General features: G+C 41.2%; 1 protein-coding gene across 2 annotated transcripts in view; it reads right to left on the bottom strand.

The window, feature by feature from the left end:
* The window catches only part of pde7a (phosphodiesterase 7A), a 102,465-nt gene that overhangs the window by 53,299 nt on the left and 25,549 nt on the right, over positions 1–23,617 (bottom strand). Inside the window, exon 2 of one of the 2 annotated variants that reach the window (XM_078216258.1) lies at positions 17,252–17,314. The exons of the other annotated variant lie outside the window; for it this stretch is intronic. Coding sequence (XP_078072384.1) covers positions 17,252–17,314 — 63 coding nt within the window. The remainder of the gene's footprint in view (positions 1–17,251; positions 17,315–23,617) is intronic. 2 annotated transcript variants of the gene reach the window in all.

Here is a 23,617-nt window from a genome sequence, read left to right on the forward strand (position 1 = left end):
GGATGACAGAATAGGTTCAAGGAGTCAAAAGGCCTGCTTCTGTTCTGACAAGAGATGGAATCATTAACGTGTTTAAAATCGAGCTTTCACGGCTTACTTCAGAGACTCATTTAAATATAACAGCTGCCAGCTGGGATTCCTCAGGCTCGGGATACATGACAGCAAAAGGGCAGCTGTCATCTCATGAGGCAAGTGTTTTCGTGGGCCAGGAGCAGCAGGAGTTCTGCCCTCAGATCCCTCAGGCAAACCTTCAATCTTATCTACCCTGCCACTCCCCGTTGCAACTGACAACCTCCCCCATCCAACTCCCAATGTCCAGCCCAGCCAGTGATCGACCTCTTCACCTCTCCACACCTGGCCTGCGCTGCCTTTGCTCGGGACCACCCAAGGGTGCAGCCTGGCGCTGGTTTCCCTCACCCAGCAGCCAGCTAGCCAATTTGTTAAATAAGTCTTTTGATGGAACAACTGCCTCAAAAAATTGAAACCAAAGGCAGATTTTGAACAATAGAAGCTCCAAGTTGTTTTTCATGTGGCCAGAGGCTGATTGCAGATCCAAGTATATCCCCTGAACAGTCATCACCAATATGAATAATGCCACACTGACTGAAGGCAAATTCAGATGGTCTTTCCAATAAACTAACTCTCCTGTGAAATCCAATTGAATGTTCACCATTGACCTTGTTTGATCAAACCCAAGATGGGTTGCAATGTCGCATCTTGTCAGCTTGGACCTTATTTGTCCCTCGCATTGAATTTGTTTTTTTTGGATGAAATCATATATTTTAAAATCAAGGCTTACCATTTTGGGTTCCTCGGTGCTTTTAGCATTTTACATTTTGACCCAATTTCTGGAAAATTGTCAGGTATGATTACCTGCTTCTCCTCAAACTCAAGCATCAAAGTCAACAGCAGCAGTCCTACCAGTGAGGTCAACAAACCTAGAAAATTTAGGAATTAAATTTACTCAGCTACTCACCAGACAACCCGCCCCTGGGGACATGAATGTGTTTCACCAACAGCAAGAGAGAGACTGGGGCGGGGGGGGACTGGGGCGGGGGGGCAGGGGGAGAGACAATTCATACACTGACAGAGTGAAAGCACTGTATACCAAGTGGGCGAGAGGCTAGATCCCAACCAAGGAGGAGATATATGCTAACTGATGCATTGCCTTTACTGACTGATACTATACAGGGAGGTTCACTTTAAAAAAGAACATCTTCTGTTAGGATTGTGAGCCAGGGTTATAGGTCATGGGCCTGTGAAGGCTTACACCTGTCGGCTGAGTCAGTTAATAAGATACTGTAACATTTATTGTAACTAAATTGTACAGAGTGTTCCTCATGTAACATTTTTTGATCATCTAATACAAGGCGCCTTGAAGAAAGGGGAATGTCCTTTACAACAAGGACATATCTCTTCCAAATCTCTGACAGCTCTCAATTTGGGTGACATCCTGGGCGGAATTTTCCGGACCCCAGGAAGGCAGAAAATAGCAGGCAGCTATTTGAATATATGATGCAAAAATGGTTTGTGTGGTTGATAGTGTGGAAGAAAGTAGTCTGCAATCAACTGATTAGCTGACCAGAAAAGTGGCAACTGGAATTCAAGCCAGAGAAGTCTGATACACTGCATTTGGAAGGGCAATGAAGACTAAGGAATACACAATAAATGATAGGATATAAGAAATATAGAAGAACAGGGGGACCTTGGGGTGTATGTCCACAGATCCCTATAGGAAGGGTAGATAATAGTTAAGGTGGCAATATGGGCTGGGTTTCCTTCATTAGTCGAGATGTAAAATAGAAGAGCAGCGAGGTTATGCTGGAACTGTGTGGGACATTAATTAGAACACCTAGTTCCAATGGAAAGTCAAATGGACTCGAAACGTTAACTCTTGTTTTCCCTCCCTGCAGATGCTGCCAGTCCTGCTGAGTTTTTCCAGCATTCTACGTTTTTTTGTGTGTAGAATATTAGACTATAACTGGCATATTGCTTACAGTCCTGGTCGCTACATTACAGGAAGAATGTGATTACATTAGAGAGGGTACAAGGATATTGCCAAGAATTAAGAATTTTAGTTATAAACAAAGACTGGAGAGGCTGAAGTTTTCTTTCAGAGGAGTCAGTGATGATTTGATTGACGTATACAAAATTATGATAGGTTTAGATAGATCAAAAGGACTTGTATTCCTTAGTAGAGAGCTCAATAACCAGAGGGCATAGATTTAAAGTAATTAGCAGAAGAATTAAAAGGGAGCTGAACCATAGAATCCCTGCAGCGCAGAAAGAGGCCATTCAACCCTTTGAGTGAGCACTGACTGTCCAAAACAGCATCTTATCCAGGCCCACCTCCCCACCATATGCCCGTAACCCCATACATTTACCATGATCAATCCATCTAACCTGCACATCTTTAGAGTGTGGGAGGAAACCAGAGCACCCGTTGGAACCCACGCAGACACCCCGAGTCCCTAGGGCTGAGGCAGCAGTGCTAACCACCGTGTCACCTCTCTGAGGAGTTCTTTTTCACCCAGAGAGTGCTTGAAAGAGTAGTAGAAGCAGAAACGCTCATCACATCAAAAATAAATTTGGATACGTGTTTGAAGTGCCTTAAAACTACAAAGCCACAGGACCAAGAGCTGGAAGGTGGGATTAGGCCAGATAGCACTCTTTCCCCAGCAGGCATTGACATGATGGGCTTAAAGGTCTCCTATGTTGTAAATTTAAGTTTATTTATTATTAGTCACAAGTAGGCTAATAATAAAATTGCAATGAAGTTACTGTGAAAATCCTTTAGTCACCATACTCACTCTACGTTTACTTTCACAAAAGCTTCCACTGAGAAAGCATCATCCTGCCACATTTCTTACAGCGCTGAAACTTGTGTTATGCCTCTACCATCTCCAGACCATCTATTCCTATCCTTCCTGGATTGGCACCACCATTCTCCACTCTCTTCCTCAAATCTCTGTCATGCTATCCCATGCCAGTCCTCCTTACCAATCACTCCTCTCCTTGGTCACTTACATCCTTCAGTATCTCAAATTTGTAATGCTCATAATTGTGATTAACATTTTTCCTAGCCTTGTCTCTCTCTAACTTTAACCTCTTTCAACCCCAATCTTTCTGTTCCTTTGACTTTGGCCTGTTGTGTATCCCCTTCTGCCTTTCTTCAAACACTGTTAGTCATGTCTTTAACTATTTGTGGAGTTTGCTCCAAAAACCTTTCCTCTTTCCTTCCACCTCATTCTACTTTAAAGGGTCATTTTAAATTTGTGTCAGTGTTTGAGTTTGGTTTTTAAGTCACCTCTTCCACTGGGTCCTTTGTCTGGATATACACTTTTATCTAATTACGCCTCTGGATTCTATGCTGAAGGGTTGACATCAATGCAAATATGTTTTGTTCATGTTTCTACAAAAGTAGAATAGCATGTGGCTTTGGTAAGATGACTTCAGGGAAATAAAGATTTTTTTTCCAGTTGGACAATAGGATCCTAATCTCTAATATAAACACTGGTCTCATATTTCTTCTTTGCAAAGGTCTTCCATGTATTAATATATACACCAATTTTGGGGGAGGATGCACGTCTACAGGTTTTGAACAATATTAATTTAAAAGGAGATCAAATGGCCGGCGCTGACACGAAGGGCCTATTTCTGTGCTGTAAAGCTCTGTGGCTCAAATAAATAAATCCAAAAATATCAAAATTGCAAAAATATCCTTTGCACCTTCAACTTATAGACCCCTGAAACACAGAATAACTTCTTGTACATGTAGCAGACTTCACAAATTACCAGTCATTAAATTGAGCATTTTGCAGATATGAATCAGCAACGCAAAATATAGCAATCAACTTTCAATTGTTCTAATTGGTGGGAACATAGTGCAGCTCTTAGTGCAATCAGCTCCTAAAATCTGACAAGAATTGTGCAATTATTCAATACCAGCATCAAGCATGACCATTTTGTCTTGCCTTTTACCAAGTAATTAAATATGCGAGCATCCAAGTTGGCAATTGTTGGCATCAACACTAACGTGGATGCCTTTTGATGAGCTCTTAAAAAAAGACGCAGAGCCCAAAGCTGAAATAAGTAACAGAAATGAGTAACAGATAATATTAATAAGCAATTCAGCAGCTTCAATTTCAAAAATCACTTTCATTCTACGATGACAAAGGAAGAAGGCAACAACACTAACCTCATGAGAAATGTTGATAAGGCACATAACCTATTTTTTAGGTTCAGTCCACTATATTGCTATGCACTCTACAACTGTAGCATTAGGGCGTAGTAAATTTTGCTTTGCAATGATGATCTATCCAGTGTTAATGAAGCTTGAATTCAGAGTCAAAACACACAAGACCCAAACAGACATCAGATCGAAGCAGAAAGGCTTGACAAAAGGGTAGTCTTACCCCACTTGGCTTTGATGGGAGTTCAGGCTTTGACACCCAATTTATTTTTCACAAATTTAGTGGCTTTGTGCACTCAAAACTACTCTGCAACACCTTGTCCATCACCAACACCAAACTTGCAATGCAAACATAACATACCACTTTGAAAGCTACACAGTCATTTAGCACCTTTCGAGGTTATTGGGGGTGGGGGGGCGGAGTATTTTTAATAAGTCAATCTTCTGACATAAGGTATCATCAGCATCAAGACCATTCTCTACTCCAATTCTAGGGTTTGGATTTTTCACTTACATTGCTAATGGTTGTGTCAAGAAAATCAAAAGATGCAGAGAAGTCCAGAATGAAAAGGATAGAGATCACAGAGGGCTGGAGAAGGTTATAAGGTAAAGAGACCACAGCCATGGAGGGAGTTGTAAACAAGGACAAGAATTTTAAAATTAAGGCATTGTCGATCAGAATCAAATATAGGTTAGTCAGCATAGTGGTGATGGGTAAATTGGTTTGGTGCAGGTTACAATACGTGGAGCAGAGTTTTAGATAAACTCAAGTTCCTGCAGGATGCAAAGCGGGAGACCGACTTGGAGAGGATTAGTGTAGGAATCAATTCTCGAGGCAAGAGAGTTTAAACAGTTGAGCCGAGAGTGGGGCAGAAATGGGCGATGCTGTGGAGGTGGAAATGGTGGTGATGGACAAGGTGATGGGGTTGAAAGCTCAATTTAGGTTCAAATAGGATGCTACATTTGCAAGCAATCTGGTTCAGCCACATACACAGTGGCCAGGGGGAAGGATGGAATTGGTGTTTATGGAACAATTTGTAGTGGGGACCAATAAATTCAGTGTTCGCAAGATTTAATATTTCCACTTATCCAATCCAAACAAGCAGAGTGACAAATCAAATACAGTAGAAAACTGAGCGAGGTGGTGGTGATGTCCATTGGAGTTGCTAGCCTTTATATGGAACCCTTTTTTGATGACATTGCTGGTAGTGGGCTGGAGGGCAGGATCAGCCAAGAATAGTAAAGTAATCTGCAAAGTAACCATGCTGTAATAGGAGGGGAAACCATTTAAAGTAATTCTTTGGCTGTCACTTTATAGACCACGCAAGTACAATTTCACTCAGCTGGATGTTGGAAAAGAGGCTCTAAAAGGTGGATGGTTGGGAAACCACATCAAAAATGCAAATAGGTTGAGAAAGAGGAGTATTGATAGTTTACCACGGTTACAGTCACAAACTGTCGTTTGTGCCTTTTCAAGGGATCTTTTCAGTGCTGTGGCAGGGTCAGTAAACCGATTGGAGGGATTCAAATATAATGAGAACTGGGGCATTTATGTGAGATCTGGAAGCACTTTTTCAACACAAAGCATAATGGAAATCTGGAATTCTTCCCCCAAAATGACTCAATTGAAATTTTCAAGACCGAGATTGGCAGATGTGTGTTGGGCAAGGATATCAAGTGATGTGGAACAAAACCAGGTGAGATACAAATAAGCCTTAATCTAATAAAATGGCAGAATAGGCTCATGTAGCAGAATTAATAACTATTCTTATGTTATCACAGTAAAGGAAGATGATACAATGGAACTAAAGACATAGTGGGCGGCACGGTAGCACAGTGGTTAGCACTGCTGCTTCACAGCTCCAGGGACCTGGGTTCAATTCCCGGCTCGGGTCACATTTCTGTGTGGAGTTTGCACATTCTCCCCGTGTCTGCGTGGGTTTTCTCCGGGTGCTCCGGTTTCCTCCCACAGTCCAAAGATGTGCAGGTTAGGTTGATTGGCCAAGCTAAATTGCCACTTAGTGTCCCGGGATGCGTAGATTAGAGGGATTAGCGGGTAAATATGAGGGTTAGAGGGATTAGCAGGTAAATATGTAGGGATATGGGGATAGGGCCCGAGTGGGATTGTTATCAGTGTAGACTCGATGGGCTGAATGGCCTCTTTCTGCACTGTAGGGGTTCTATGGTCAAAAAGATACATTGGGTAGATTTTTGGAGGGAGGAGGACCAGAATTAATGAAAAGAACCAAGATCTATAAAGCACCTTTCATAACCAGATATCCCAAAATGCTTTATAACCAATGCAGTATTTTTGAAATGTCACTGTCTAAATTGGCTGCCGCATTTCCTACATTACAACAAAGGAACCCCCCACAAATAGCAATGTGATAAAAATCAGATTATCTGCTTGTGAGATGTTGATTGAAAAATATTGACCAGAACACTGGGGATAATTCCCTTGTTCTTTTTCAATATTCAGCAATGGGATCATTTATATCCACGAGTGTGCAGTGACATCGCATTCTTGGTCCTGTAACATCCTTTCGTTACTGCAACAGAATGTCAGCCTAGATGGTTACATTTAATTTCCTAGAATGAGATTTGAACTCATAACCTCCTGACTAAGAAAAGAGTGCCTCCCACTGAGCCAGGGCTGCTGATGCACATCATTGAAGATTAGCAGTTGGAATTCACCCAACTTCCAGGAATCAAATCATTCAGCTTTGGTAACCTAGTACTTGATACTTAGCTGAAACATAACACCTATGTATTTTATCCTTGTACACGCTAATGGTTCCCCATCTATTTGCAATAGAGAAAGAAATAAAAGCAATATTGGCAAATGAAAAAAAAAAATCAATGATCACAGAATCAGAGAGAATTAGGAATCTTAAAAATTTAGAAATACATTCAAACATAGTTAAAAACAATTCCAGAAAGAGGAGTTAAAGGGTAAATGATAGGAAGGATTGGCTTAGATGGACACAAAGCAGGGGAGGCCAATTTTCTGGCCAAATTATATTTCCTGTTCCTCAATTGACTAGGTTTCTATTTATGGAATGGTCTGAGGGTTGTCCTGCACTCTAAGCAGTATTACAACAATCCCCTAATTAACAATTTGATCTAAGTTTACATTGGTTTACTGGAATTTCAAGGACAATGGTCATCCTTTTACATAATGTATGTTTATAACCTGCTATTACCAGTAACACGGACTAGTGGGTGAGTTTCCAGTAGGCAAAAATGAAAATCATATTCCTTCCTTATATGCATAGCTCCACTACTTTTGTTAGGAACTTGCACGTAGCTATCCAGTCTCTTCTGTGAATCAGTGTGGTACTTCTCGAGCACCTATATGAACATACCTCGAAACGATGCAGCTTCTTTATGTGCGAAACAACCGCGTTGACATCTGTCCGTAGCAAAACAAAAGCGGCCTCAATTAGTGACCAGATGAACCAGTCAGAAGCGTAGGCATGCCTAACTGCCTTTAAATCCCAACTGGTTGACAATCCGACACACAATCCGTCTGGTTTGTGTGTCATGGCTCATTTGCTCCCCAGTTCAAAAAGAAGATAGAAATAAACAGATGGTGAGGGGGGAGTGCACATACACTTCCATTATAATAATCTTTCCTTTACTTCTCTCCCATTATCAGGCTTCTTTGGAGCTGTGGGTAGTCTAGTGCATTCTACATTAATTCCAAACTGGTGAAACTGTTTTGAGCAGGAGATAATTTATTTGGAGCTATGAACCTGGGTGCTACCCAATTCTTGCAATTAAATTTGTAGCAAAATCACAGCCTCTGTCCCGAGATAACTTGATTGTAGCTCCTATTGTATGGAAATCTGCCTATTCCATTCCCAAAAAGTCGTTTTTACCACATTATGGAGCTCACACGTAATTAATTTGAAATAGGTAACTTTAACAGCAGCTGCTTCCATAATATGGGAAATAAAAGGAAAACCTGAGTCCTAATTTGCATTATTGAGGACACTATTATTGTAGACTTGTTTTACTTAGAATTACACAGAAGTGGAGAGAGCAATAGCGGGATCAGCATATGCTGTTCATAAACCTAAGCTTTGACAATTTCAGGTTTAGAAGATGGACAGTATCACCACTTTAGAAGGCAGTTGGAACTCCACTAGTTCTGTTAGAAACTTGCATGTTAGTGTCCAGTCTGCTCTCTGGATCACTATGGTATTTCTAGAGCACCCAAATTAAAATACTTTGAACCTTGATTATGTGCAAGACAACCATGATGGAATATGTCCATAGCAAAATGGCCTCTACCAGTGAACAGAAAACGTAGGCAGAGTCGACCTGATCCATGGCACTTGCTCTCTAAGTCAGGATATCCGAACAAGTTTGTCAAAATCCTGCGCCTGCTGCACGATGGCATGGTTGGACATGTTTGTGCTTGTGGTGAAATTCAATGCCTTTGCAGTAACCAGCAAAATTAAGCAAGGATATGTTGTTGTTCCCCAACTCTTCAATTGCTGCTGTCTACAGGCATTAACATTCGGTTCTGTTCAGGGAAGTTCTTCAGTATCTCCAAACTGCACGCATTCCACCAAAGTCAGAGGCAGTAACCACAGTATGCAAATGACTGTGCCCAAATTGTCCACAACAAGAAAAATACCCAGAATATAGCAAACAAAATTGAGAACAGCCAAAATCTGTGTCTTGGTGTGCCCAAGTCCAAGATTATGTTCCAGCTAGCATCAGAAATATGCTATGAAGCACTTGACATAACCTTTGTCATCAGTCTCAAGGCTGTAGAAAAAGTTCTCATACCTGGACAGTGTGCTCTCCAGGGGTGCCACTATTGATGAAGATGTTCATGCATTCATCCAAAAAGCAAGTACTGCCACTCAACATGGAGACCAGCCTCCAGAAAAGTCAACCTTGGATGATCAAGCCACATCTCCCACATGGATGATTACAGAATCACCAATCAGATCTTCTCAGGGCAAAATGAAATAAGGTTGGTCAGTCCAATCCAAACTATACAAGGACATATTTTTTAAAAAGGAGCCTTACAAACTGCTGCATTGCAGACCACCTCTTGGGGAAACGCAGTGGCTCATGTGGAGGTAAGCACCGAAATCCAGATCAGCATGATTTGAGGTTACAATGTCTAACGTGCCCAGTGGCCAAAAGTGACATAGCTGCAGAAATTCCTCCAAGCACCAAAAACAACAAGATAAACCATCAGTTCTTTGTACATCTGTGCCAATCCCACATCACACTCTTCAAACATAAAGTGGACCCACAGAAATCAACAAAATAATTTAAGTTTGGGCATGGACATACTAGAAAGAGGACTCTTCCATGACATAGAAATTGCAATGTCTGTTAACCCAGCAGGTCCCTGTTGGTCTTCATCCTTCAGAGAGAAGCAACCTATCCCTCTGTTCTCATATCCTTTCATTGTCCTTTTCTTGAACCACCTATTCTTAAATGTCACTTAACCCTCTTTGGAAATTTCTAATGCCCAATGTCCTAAGTCTTTTGAACTTAATCAGATATAATTGCATTTCATTCCAGACAATGGAAGCAGTCTGTTTCTATCTACATTGTCCCTATCCCTTAATATATTTTCAACATCAAATCACCCCAAAATCTAACATTAAAAAAAGACCTGCATCTATAAAGCACTTCTCAACCAGTAGATGTCTCATGCCAGGACACCAGGGATGATTCCCCTACTCTTCTTCAAAATAACACCATGCAATCTTTACCATCCACCTAACAAACAGAATGGTGGAAACTGCTGTCCACTTCTGATTATTCTGAAAAATAACTCCAACTTCTTCCATTCTCACTAGATTTTAATCCAGTACAGCAAGGTTGCTTACATTATGGTGCATTAAGTGATCCTAATCATAACTACAGTATAGATCAGCGTATTCACTCATTGTGAAATATAAAGTTTTAATCATTTATGTTTCGCCTTGTTTCAGCAATTATAAACATGACACTTCAGAAATCAAGATCTGCGTTTATATAAATGTTTGTTCTGATATCTCACTGTTCTGAAAAGATATTTTCAAATTGTTATACTTAAAAACTTGTGACCATATTTACAGTAAAAGGACGAGCAAGTAGAGAGGCTATCTTTAAATGTTACATTTTAAAATAACATTCACACAAGTTTAAAACAAGTCACTGAGACAGTATGTCCTTAAGATGTTAATGAACAAGCTTTGATGATATGCATTGACCGTGGATGATGAGATGTTCATTCGGTTGTCTTGGTAAATCAGTAAATGAAGCAGCGCTTGATGTTGGACATTGTTGGCCCCTGGCATGGGGAATAATAGACCTTCCCTTGTCAATTATAAAAAGCATGAGAAACACAGGCAGAAAGATGACTGGAATTTCAGAAAAACCAGTCAGAAATCATTTTAAGTCAAGGCAGATAACCCATGGATGTAGGAAGTTGTAGCGTGCTACTGACTGGATCCAATCATAACCATTGCTCAGTATATCCATACACTGTGAATGAATCAGCTTAATGATTTGCATCTAGCTTTGTTTCAGCAATTGTTCACTTGGCCCACCTCCAGGCAGATTAAAGCAATACACGTGGAAAAGGCACGAATACCTGGTCCCAGTCTCAAAAGGCTATTATTATTACTGTGCATGTAGGGATAAGGCAATTTAGGTCAACTACTATAAACTAAGGCGCTCAGAGTAGTTACGGGAGTGACTTATCCTACTGAAACCAAAAAGGTATCTACAGCAAATGGAAATTGGTAACTAATATGTACTTATCGATTTCAAGCATGGTCACATTTTTCCAGTTTGCATGGGTAGATTAATGGGCCACAATCTTGGTCAGAGTAGACTTTCACAAAATTGTATGCTACAATTATATCCTACAGTTTCTGCAATTTTCATTTCCTTTGTACCCATTATGTATAGTGAAATGGCTCTAATGTTGTTTAATCTTGGGTGAAATGTGTTTGGTAGCTGCAATTATGCAAAACTAGCCTATTCCTTACTAATAGGATTAGTTTAATGGCTGCATTTTTTTCTATGGTCAATTTTCATTACTAGATTCCTTTTCCTCCCCCAGGAAGAGGTGCCACATGTGACAAGTTACCAGAAACTGACCTGGACCAGCTATAGAAGTACTATGACTATAAGAACAGATCAGAGATTGGGAGTTCTGTAGTGAATACTCGCTTCCTGACTTCCAAAGCCTGTCCACCATTGACAAGGTACAAGTGATGGAACATTCTTCATTTGTCTCGATGACTTGAATTTCATAACATTCAAAAAGCTCAACACCATCCAGGTCAAACCAGCCCACTTAATCAGCACCCCATCCACCTCCTTAAACATTCACTCCCTCCGCCACCAACATACAGTGGCAGCAGTGTGTACAATCTACAAGAAGCATTGCAGCACCCAAGATTTCTTTGACAGCACCTTCCAAATCCATGATCTACCACCTGGAAGTACAAGGGCAGCAGACACATGGGAGCACCTGCACTGCAAGTTCCTCTCCAAGCCACACACCATCCTGACCTGGAACTATTCCTTTATTGTCGTTGAATCAAAATTCTGCTCACTCCCTAACAGTACTGTGGACTACACCACATGGACTGCAGTGGTTCAAGGTGGCAGTTCATCACCACTTTCTCAAGGGCAATTAGGGATGGGCAATAAATACCGGCTTTGCCAGGAATGCCAATATCCCATGAAAAATACTTTTGTAAAAAAAAAATCTCCCACCACTTCATATCTAAAAATGCATCAATTCTAACGCATTTTTGAAAGAAATACAGAAAATAGCTATGCACACTAATCTCTGCTGGATAAATTTATCCATTGCCTGCTGTCTCTGGCTAAAATTAATAGGTTAAAATTAATACTTTGAAGTCTTATTACTCAATGCAGGAGAGATAGAAATTGGGGGGTACTGAACTTTAAAATTATAGTGCATTCAGCAGACATTTAAATAAATGCAACCTTTCAGGACACAGAGTATCCTTAGGTTAATTTGAGAAGATGATTATGGATTTTCTTGCCGCTTGGAAGGATGAGTATTCAGCAAGTTAAAGATGCAGCAAGTTAAAGTCTAGGTTGATGTCGCCTGAAATATAGATACCATTTAAAAGGACTTATGTCAGGGCAAGCAAAAAGCTGAATGGGTGTCTGGACTCTTTTGTTTCTAATTGAAATCAACTACTTGGATTCAGAAGATCGGATCTGAGGTGGCAGCTCCGGGACTAATTGGGCAGAAAGAATGGCAGATGAAATTTAATACAGTCAGGGATAAAAGGATTGCACAGGGAAGAAGAAAAAAAACCAAACAACATAAGCACCCCTTGAGTGGTGTCAAAATAGCAGATAAAGTTAAAAGAGATCTAGGGGTCTTGGCATCAATCTTTCAATTAAAAAGGAAATAGAATGCTTAACCATATAGTCAAATTGAGAGAATACAAGTCAAAGTTATGTTCAAACTTCATAAATGCTCTGGTCACACCAAGTCGTGTATTATGCAAGGAACTGAGAGACAGGTGAGCCCTGAAGACAGTTCAGGGAAAAGAAACAATAATTTATATCGTACTTCAAACATTCAGGAATAGTACTATTGAGGTAATAGGCATGAGTAAGGGTTTCAGCAACAAATGCAAGTTGAGGTAAGAGCAGTGGTAGGTGATGCTACAAAGGTGGATGTAGACAGTTCTTAAGATGGAGAGAATAGAAACTTAGGTGTTCAGCTTGGACTGCAATACAATGACATAATTTGAAATAGAACCATAGAATTTCTACAGTGCAGGAGGCTGCCATTCGGCCCACTGAGTCTGCACCAACCCTTCAAAAGAGCATCTTTACCCAGACCCTCCCTTCCACTCTATCCCCGTAACCCCACTCAATTACCATGGCCAATCCACCTAACCTGCCCATCTTTGGGGCTGTGGGAGGAAACCGGAGCATCCGGAGAAAACCCACGCAGACAGGGGGAGAACGTGCAAACTCCACACAGACAGTCACCCAAGGTTGGAATCGAATCCGGGACCCTGCACTCTGAGGCAGCAGTGCTAACCACTAATAATCTAGGTCAGCAAAGACAGTAGCTAGAGAGGGGGAATGAAGTCAGTGATGAGTGCCCAAACATTGGCTTTGGTCTTTCCACTGGAGAAAACTGCCATTCATCTAACACTGGGTGTCAGACAAGTAACGTATAACAGACAATGAAGGAGTTGAGAGGTGGTGCAGAACCATTAGGATACATGAGAGAGTTGATGCATATCTGTGCATGATATCGGCATAGGCAGCATGTAGATGAAGAAGAGAAAGAGTGCAAAATTTGTTGGACTGGGAGGTTGTGGTGCAGGACAGAAAGAGAAGACATTGCTAGAGATGTTCTCAGCAATTGGAGAATAGCCAATGTTGTTCCTTTGTTTAAGAAGGGTAGCAAGAATAATCCAGGTAATTACAGGTCGCTGAGCCTTACATCAGGAAAATTATTGGAGAGGATTCTTCGAGACAGGATTTATTCCCACTTGGAAATAAGTGGACATATTAGTGAGAGGCAACATGGTTTTGTGAAGGGGAGGTCTGTGTCTCACTAACTTGATTGAGTTTTTCAAGGAAGTGACGAAGGTGATTGATGAGGGTAGGGCAGTGGATGTTGTCTATATGGACTTCAGTAAGGCCTTTGACAATGTCCCTCATGGCAGACTAGTGCAGAAGGTGAAGCCACATGGGATCAGAGATGAGCTGGCAAGGTGGATACAAAACTGTCACCCACCTGACGAAGGGACAGCCTGTTCCGAAAGTTAGTGGCTTTTGCTACCAAATAAACCTGTTGGACTTTAACCTGGTGTTGTTGGACTTCTTACTCGGTCAAAGAAGACAGAGGGTAGCAGTGGAAGAGAGCGTTTCTGAATGGAGGGCTGTGACAAGTGGTGTTCCTCAGGGATCAGTGCTGGAACCTTTGCTATTAGTAAGTTTGCGGACGACACAAAGGTTGGTGGATTTGCAGATAGCAATGAGGGCCCTCAGAGGATACAGCAGGATATAGATCAGTTGGAGACTTGGGCAGAGAGATGGCAGATGGAGTTTAATCCAGACAAATGTGAGGTAATGCATTTTGGAAGGTCTAATACAGATAGGAAATATACAGTAAATGGCAGAACCCTTAAGAGTATTGACAGGCAAAGGGATCTGGGTGTACGGTACACAGGTCACTGAAAGTGGCAATGCAGGTGGAGAAGGTAGTCAAGAAGGTATACGGCATGCTTGCCTTCATCGGCCGGGGTATTGAGTTTAAAAATTGGCAAGTCATGTTGCAGCTTTATAGAACCTTAGTTAGGCCACATTTGGAATATAGTGTTCAATTCTGGTCGCCACACTACCAGAAGGATATGGAGGCTTTGGAGAGGGTACAGAAAAGATTTACCAGGATGTTGCCTGGTATGGAGGGTATTAGCTATGAGGAGAGGTTGGAGAAACTTGGTTCGTTCTCACTGGAGCGACGGAGGTTGAGAGAAGGCCTGACACAAGTCTACAAGATGAGAGGCATGGACAGAGTGGATAGTCAGAAGCTTTTTCCCAGGGTGGAAGAGTCAATTACTAGGGGGCATAGGTTTAAGGTGCGAGGGGCAAGGTTTAGAAGAGATGTACGAAGCAGATTTTTTACACAGAGTGGTGCCTGGAACTCGTTGCCGGGGGAGGAAGTGGAAGCGGATATGGTAGTGACTTTTAAGGGGCGTCTTGACAAGTACATGAATGGGATGGGAATAGAGGGATATGGTCCCTGGAAGGTTAGAGGGTTTTAGTTAAGTCGGGCAGCATGGTTAGTGCAGGCTTGGAGGGCTGAAAGGCCTGTTCCTGTGCTGTAATTTTCTTTGTTCAATGGATGTGAAGTGTAGGAAAGAGGAGGCTGGTATGGCGGACCATAAATTCTGCAGAAAGAGTGTGGATGTTAATGCATTACAGTCAAAGTTTCAGAGGAGGTTTCAGCACTTTGATCAAGGTTGCTTCAGTATTTTAGCAAGAGCTGAGAATTGATAAAAGCGAGCACTAATTTCAGTGGCAGGGAGCACAGACGTCAGCTAGTTTGAGCACTGGAAAAGGAAGCTGGTGTCAGCATTTTGGGTGAAAATAGCATCAGCTGCTCAGTAAACGATTTTCATTTTAAGTGACGACGAAGTTCTGAGTTCCTCAAATGTGCCGATGGAATCAAAGGTGAAGGGGTCAAGAGAAAGTGGCTTAAAGAGATGGTTATTTGGGAAGACAAGAAGCCAGGATTGATTTGTACTCAGGAGCTGATTCTCCAGTAATTGGTTGTTTAAGCAGTCTGAACCAGAGCAGGAAAGATGGGCAAAAACTTGACATTTCAGCTTACAAGGCAAGCAACTCAAAGATGACACAGATATACACAAGATAATAAAACAGTATAAGAAAAGGTGGATGTTCAAAATCACTGCAAACTGAGAGACAAGCAAGGTGATATGTTCAGATCGGTAAAAAGGACATCTATAACTGTATCAGGAAATATTCCAGATTATTCTACACATTGAATGAGTTTCCAATCTGTGACAGCAAAACCCTGTTTAAGAAGAAACCAGAAAATATATGACGAATGTATGGTGTTTTTAGATGGATCAATTAACACGGGCTAAATATCCACCCTCATCCATATTTATCTTGAGCCTCTCTTTTTTTAAACAAAATACTTTTTAAAACTAGTCTAATTCAACAGTCACCAACATAACCAAGGTAAAGTAATTGCCCTTCAGCCCATTAGTGTAATTTTAGACACAAATATGAATTGAAATATATCTTTGAACAAATTTACATTTGAAGATTTTTTAATGATACAACTGTTGGCTCAGCGTATTTATCCAGTGAGCAGCTGAGTTTTCCAAACCAGAATTTCCACAGTTAATCTTCAGTCTGCATTGAGCGAGCAGATCTGAATTGTTGCTAAGACAGCAAATAATCTTTTGTTCCCCTGGTTTGGGGTGCAGGGGCATAAGTAAAGTGACTAAGGCCCCAAATATTTTGCAATCTTGCTTTGGGCCTCTCACAACTACTCAAATTACTTTTGTGGGTCAAGCCTAAACCTACTTCAGTTATGCATTGGAAAACTGATGAAGATAATAAAGATAATATGGTGTGCGACCATTAAGTGACATTGCAACAAAGCTGGGGGCACAGACGTGATAGGTTTAATAGCCACTTTGACAGGTGGGCAGCTGGAGGTCAAGTGGTCAAGGCCCATGATATCACGATGGAGTGGTCAACTTGAGGCCGAAGCAGTTCAAACACTTTCAAAAGTCAAGTGGCTGTTTCCTTATGAAGAGAAAAGGCAAAATTAGCAGTCCGGTGAATGAACTCTTGTGTCAGAACATGGGTGAAGACAGAGGGAACAGACTGTGCCCAGATTTAAAGTTTTAAATGAAAAATATTAAAAATAGATAATGGATATAAATCAAAACAAACACCTACCTGATTACAGGGTGGGGGAGAAAAAAAAAATCAGATGAAATACTGTATCACAAAGACAGAAGTACTATTTGGCAGAAAGTACATCTAATGATATAGCTTGCGTGCATTAACAAGGATTCAAGTATGACCACATGAAATATGGAAAGGCAGAAAACATTTCATTTATTACCAGTCTAACCTCCTGTAGCATTCCACATGTGGAGTCAATACCATGTGTAAATTTCAAATAAAGCAGAGATGGCCAGTAGTGGATAATTGAAACGGGAGCATAGAGATATAATTCAATGCTCATTTTATAGTAATACATTCTGTCTGCATTTTCATACTTCCACTCCACTGCGCACGTGCAAAATCGCCCGTGTAAACTTCACTCTTTAATTACATTCTCTTGACAGTGGCGGTACTGGAGCACCTCTACTCAAAGTGTAATTACAGCATGACAACCTTGCTGAGATCATTGCTATTATACATGCAAATATAGGAATTTATGATGGAAAAAGTTAAGATGTGCATATAGACATGATTTATTTAAACATATATTTCCTGTTGACTTTTTCCATACACAGACAACAATAGTACCTCCAGAAAGCGTTCTTCCCACCCAGATGAAGGGATCCATAGGTTAGAAGAGTTTGTGAAAGTCTATAAGAAAATAAAAAAAATAGGTAGTATAATATAGCAAGAATCCAATCAATCTGTAGCTCCCATATTTTCCAAAACAATGTCCTTTTTTATGAAGGAATATTAGTGTTTCTATGTAAGCCCAACATGAGAAAACAACAGAAAGAAAGGGAGCCAGAATATATCATATGGCATTCAAGCCTGCTTCACCATTCAATACAATCACAGTTGATTTTCTGTCTCAACCCAACTTGCCTGCTCATCCCCCTCCTATCCCATGATTGCCCGAGAAAGCAAAAATATCTTTCTCTCAGCTTTAAGTATACCCAACAATGAAGCATCTACAGATCTCTGGGGTAAAAATTTCCAAAGATTCACAAACATCTGAGTGAAGAAATTTCTCATCTCAGTCCTAAATGAGACTCCTTGTTCTGAGACTGTGCTCCTGTATTCTACATTCCCCAGTCAGGGGAACAACTCTGTGTCTCTACTCTGTGAAGCCCCTTTAGAATCTTGTATGGTTCAATATTATCACCTCTCATTCTCCAGAGAATATAGGCCCAATTTTCTCAGCTTCTCATTACAGGACTCAAAGTTAGTGAACCTTTGCTGCTTCCGTAGCAAGTATATTCTTCATTAGGTGTGGAGACCAAAAACTATGCTCAGCAATCCAGGTGTAGCTTCAGCAAATTCTTACACAACTGTAGCAAGACTTCCTCATTCTTGTCCTCCAATCTGCCATACTAATTGCTTGCTGTACCTGTATGCTAACTTGCTTTATATGAGCACACCCAAGACTCCCTGAATATCAAGATTTACTAGTTTCACACCTTTCAAAAATATGCAGCTTTTCTATTCTTAAGACCCACATTATACTCCATTTGCCATTTTGTCGCCCACTCGCTTAACCTGTCTTTCTCATTTTGCAGACTGTGTCCTCCTCACAGCTTACACTTCCACCTAATAGTGCATTGTCAGCAAACTGGAATATTATATCTATACAATATTCAGTTAGCACATTCATGTTGTTGAACAATCAAAGCATCACCACTACTAGAAAACAGTCTAAATTATTCAAAATTACTGTGCAACCACTTCAATTCACAGAATGATTAGAAGCCTCAAACACCAAAACACTGGAAAGGAACATCAACTAACAGGCCGACACTGGTGCAGAGAATTTCCTAGAGGAATTGGCCACCATAACTTCAAGGTTCATGCGTTAATCTAAAGTTTTTGCTGGTCTCCTGCCAAAGTTACAGCAGCCAACTGGGAGACTTCCCATACGTCCTGGAGATCATTTCCAAGAATCATCTAAGCATCTGTTGTTTAATAAATATTTAGTTACTGGCTGATCTCAAAGTCACATCACTTTTAAGAAATGACAAATAGGTAATTAAAAATATTTTGTATTAAGATGATCAGCATCCAGATGCTAAGATTCATGAACAGGAGGAAGCCATTTAGCCTATCAAGCTTGTTTGACCACAGAGCTAACAAACTCTGTAATTAGTTTTACTAATTTTCTATCCTTTCCTTACATCCAAAAACACCCTTACTTGCCATTATCAACATTTTAAATGACTCAACTGAATGAAACTGTGGTCTTCTGAGAATCATAGAATCCTTATAGTGCTGAAAGAGGCCGTTCAGCCCATCGAGCCTGCACCAACAACAATCCCACCCTGGCCCTATCCCCATAACCCCACATATTTACCCTCCTAATCTCCCTGACACGAAGGGACAATTTAGCATGGCCAATCAACCTAACCCACACATCTTTGGTATTGCATTCCACACTTTCACTTGGAATTAAAATTGCTTTAGAAAAGGTTTAATTTTAAATGATGTTGCCTTGCTTTAATTTCCCCTACTAGATGAAAGAGTCATTCCACATTTATTATATTAATTCCCTTAATTATTTTAACACTTCATCGGGACACTCACTAACTTCCTAATTTCTAGGAACACAGCTCAAATCAATCCACCTGGAGTCCCTTAATCTTGCTTTTCTTTAATGCTTCCTGCAGTAGTGTGCCTGAAGGTGAATACTCCAGTGAGATCTGACTTTCACACTATGTAACTGTAAGAATACTGCTTAGCATTTGCACTCTGTATGCCCGTCACAAAGTCTGCATTCCATTAGCTTTCTTGATTGTGTTTAATTACGTACATAGTTTGATCTCCAAATCCCTTGTATCATCAAATCGCCTTGACTAATCTCATTGAACTCTAAAGAAATAACAGATAGAGTAGGCAAGAGTAACGCAACTGATATTATATATTTGGATTTTCAGAAGGCCTTTGACAAGATATTACACAATGAATTTACAGCTAAGGTCAGTACACGTGGAGCCAAGGACAAACAGGAGAATGCATAGCAAGCTGGCTACAAAACTATAGGAGTGTTCCTTAAGGGTAGCTACTCAAACTGGCAGAATATGGAAAATGTTCCACATGGACTGATGTGTTGATCACTGACAATTCGAACTGAGGAACTGGAAGCATTCCAAACTGGGGAACATCATTAAAATGGAAAGAGAAAATGACAAAATACAAAGATGACATTAGTAAGCTTGCAGAATTGGCATTTAATTAGCAAATTAATTTCAAAATAGATAAGAGTGGTGGTGCATTTTGGTGAAAATAATCAGGATGTCATAAACTGTTTGGATAATAAGGGGGAGAATTGTGTTTACATGATGTTGCTTTAGTCATTGTAATACAGACTTATATCAGCTCCCCAAGGACATGCAGCACCACCTGCCAATACTTGCACAACATAAGGCCATAAAACAAAGGAGCAGAATTAGGCCATTCGGCCCATCAAGTCTGCTCTGTCATTCAATCATGACTGATATTTTTCTCATCCCCATTCTCCTGCCTTTTCCCCATAACCCCTGATCCCCTTATTATAAGAACCTATCTATCTCTGTGTTAAAGACACTCAATGACCTGGCCTCCACAGCCTTCTGCAGCAAAGAGTTCCACAGATTCACCACTCTCTGGCTGAAGAAATTCCTCCTCATCTCTGTTTTAAACCCTTTAGCCTGAGGTTGTGCCCTCTGGTTCTAATTTTTCCTACTAGTGGAAAATCCTCTCTACGTCCACTGTATTCAGGCCTCACAGTATCCTGTAAGTTTCAATAAGATCCCCCCTCATCCTTCTAAACTCCAACAAGTACAGACCCGGAGTCCTCAAGCGTTCCTCATACGACAAGCTCTTCATTCCAGGGATCATTCTTGTGAACCTCCTTTGGACCCTTTCCAAGGCCAGCACACCCTTCCTTAGATATGGGGCCCAAAACTGCTCACAATACTCCAAATGGAGTCTGACCAGAGCCTTATACAGCCTCTTGTATTCTAGCCCTCTCGACATGAATGCTAACATTGCATTTGCCTTCCTAACTGCCGACTGAACCTGCATGTTAACCTTGAGAATCTTGAACAATGACTCCCAAGTCCTTTTGTGTTTCTGATTTCCTAAGCATTTTTAGAAAATAGTCTATGCCTCCATGCCTCCTTCCAAAGTGCACAACCTCACACTTTTCCACATTGTATTCCATCTGCCACTTCTTTGTCCACTCTCCTAACCTGTCCAAGTCCTTCTTCAGCCCTCCTGCTTCTTCAATACTACCTGTCCCTCTATATATCTTTGTATCAGCTGCAAACTTAGCAACAGTGCCTTCAGCGTTCCTCGTTGATATCGCTGGAGAAAGTCGTGTGGACTGCACAAGTAGCAATTATACATTAACAAATCCCCCCCCCCCCAAGGAATGTGGAGGTATTGGTAAACAAAATCATCTAAGGTGACGCAGGTTAAAGTACTGGGAATCATTTTGAGATGGACAGAATTGAGATGGATAGAACTGAAAAGGAGGGAGTTTTGTTAAACTTGCACAAAACCTTGGTTAGATCATACTAAGTACACACAGTTCCTGTCTCCATGGCACAAAAAGAATGTAAGAGTTTTAACAACACCAGGTTAAAGTCCAACAGGTTCATTTGGTAGCAAATGCCATTAGCTTTCGGAGCCCTGCTCCTTCGTCAGATGGAGTGGATATCTGCTCTCAAACAGGGCACAGTGACACAAAATTAAGTTACAGAATACTGATTAGAATGCGAATCTCTACAACCAACCAGGTCTTAAAGATACAGACAATGTGAGTGGAGGGAGCATTAAGCACAGGTTAAAGAGATGTGTATTATCTCCAGACAGGGCAGCCAGTGAGATTCTGCAAGGCCAGCAGGCAAGCTGTGAGCGTTACCAGCGCTCCAAAAGCTAATGGCATTTGCTACCAAATAAACCTGTTGGACTTTAACCTGTTGTTAAAACTCTTACTGTGTTCACCCCAGTCCAACGCCGGCATCTCCACATCACAAAAAGAATGTGGCAGCACTTAAGGTGCAAAAAGAATTTCATAACTGGAGAAAGGTGCTTATCAGAAAAGGTTGAACAGACTAGGGGCTCTTTTCTGTAAGCACTTTATTACACTAATAATGCTGTACTATTAAACACAAGTAATCATTGCTGTTCATTGCACTCTTGCACACTTTGCATATGCAGTAAGCCTCACACACACCTCAGTTTGTATATACCCTCAACCATGACAGCCACCTCACACAAAACAGATTCCATGGTATTCACTGGCATACTTCCCTCAGTCTTGCAAGACAAGATTAGGTACAACCAAACACAGCAGGATCTAACCAGGGGAAGGTTAGGCACACCTGCATGTCCTAATCCTCATGCAGAAGACAGTGCTGAGCATTATTAGAACTATCACTGAGGGTGTGTCGAGCAGCAGAGCTGAAAGCAATAGAGTTGGTAGGAACCTCATACCTCACCCTCCTTCTTGCATCCTTTTACTCTCTGGATTTATAACCTACAGATAATGTGAGCATGCACTTCTCACCACAATCAGTAAGGATAGGCAACAACACCTCCTCCACGATCATCCTCAACACCAGTGCCCCACAAGGCTGTGTTCTCAGCTCCCTACTATACTCCTTATACACCCGTGACTATGTAGCCAAATTCCCCTCCAATTTGTTTTTCAAGTTTGCTGACGACACCACTGTAGTGGGAGAGATCTCAAACAATGACGAGACGGAGTACAAGAATGAGATAGAGAATCTAGTGAACTGGTGTGGCAACAATAATCTCTCCCTCAATGTCAACAAAATGAAGGAGATTGACATCGACTTCAGGAAGCATAAAGGAGAATATGTCCCTGGCTACAATCAATGGGAACGAGGTAGAAAAGGTCGAGAGCTTCAAGTTTTTTGGTGTCCTGATCACCAACAACCTGTCCTGGTTCCCCCATGCCGACACTATAGTTAAGAAAGCCCATCAACGCCTCTACTTTCCCAGAAGACAAAGGAAATTTGACATGTCCGCTACGACTCTCACCATCTTTTACAGATGCACCATAGAAAGCATTCTTTCTGGTTGTATCACAGTTTGGTATGGCTCCTGCTCTGCCCAAGACCGCAAGAAACTACAAAAGGTTGTGAATGTAGCCCAATCCATCACGCAAACCAGCCTCCCATCCATTGACTGTCTATACTTCCCACTGTCTCGGCAAAACAGCCAGCATAATTAAAGACCCCATGCACCCCGGACATTCTCCCTTCCACCTTCTTCCATCGGGAAAAAGATGCAAAAGTTTGGGGTCACATACCAACCGACTCAAGAGCAGCTTCTTCCCTGCTGCCGTCAGACTTTTGAATGGACTTACCTCGCATTAAGCTGATCTTTCTCTACACCCTAACTATGACTGTAACACGACATTCTGCACTCTCTCCTTTCCTTCTCTATGAACAGTATGCTTTGTCTGATTGCGCGCAAGAAATAATACTTTTCACTGTGTGCTAATATATGTGACAATAATAAATCAAATTTAAAAAAACCTTACCATCGTACCTTTTCCTGTCAAATAGCCAAAAGCTGCAACTTGCCTTGGTAGTGGAGGAATACCAAGACAGCAGCGAAGAAGATATTCCATTGCCTGCTTTCACATTCGCAACCACCAGCACAGGTACAGACACTACCTATAAAAGGATAGTTTAGAGGTGGAATCTGCTTGTGGTGAGACATCAGGCATAAATGTGCTGCAGCCAGGGCAGGGGACAAGGAAAGGACAAATGCCATCAACCAATATTTGGGTTCACAGCTGTGCCAATGAGTTAACCAACACTTCACACTAGCTGAGGACACACAGATTCTGCTGCAGAGGATTTCAATGGGACAAGCTTCAGAAGGAAGCTGATGAGTGGACACAATGAAATGCTTTGTGCATTGGAAAATCATCCAAAAAGCATG

This window comes from Mustelus asterias, chromosome 7 (genome assembly GCF_964213995.1).
Source record: "Mustelus asterias chromosome 7, sMusAst1.hap1.1, whole genome shotgun sequence".
Taxonomy (NCBI): domain Eukaryota; kingdom Metazoa; phylum Chordata; class Chondrichthyes; order Carcharhiniformes; family Triakidae; genus Mustelus; species Mustelus asterias.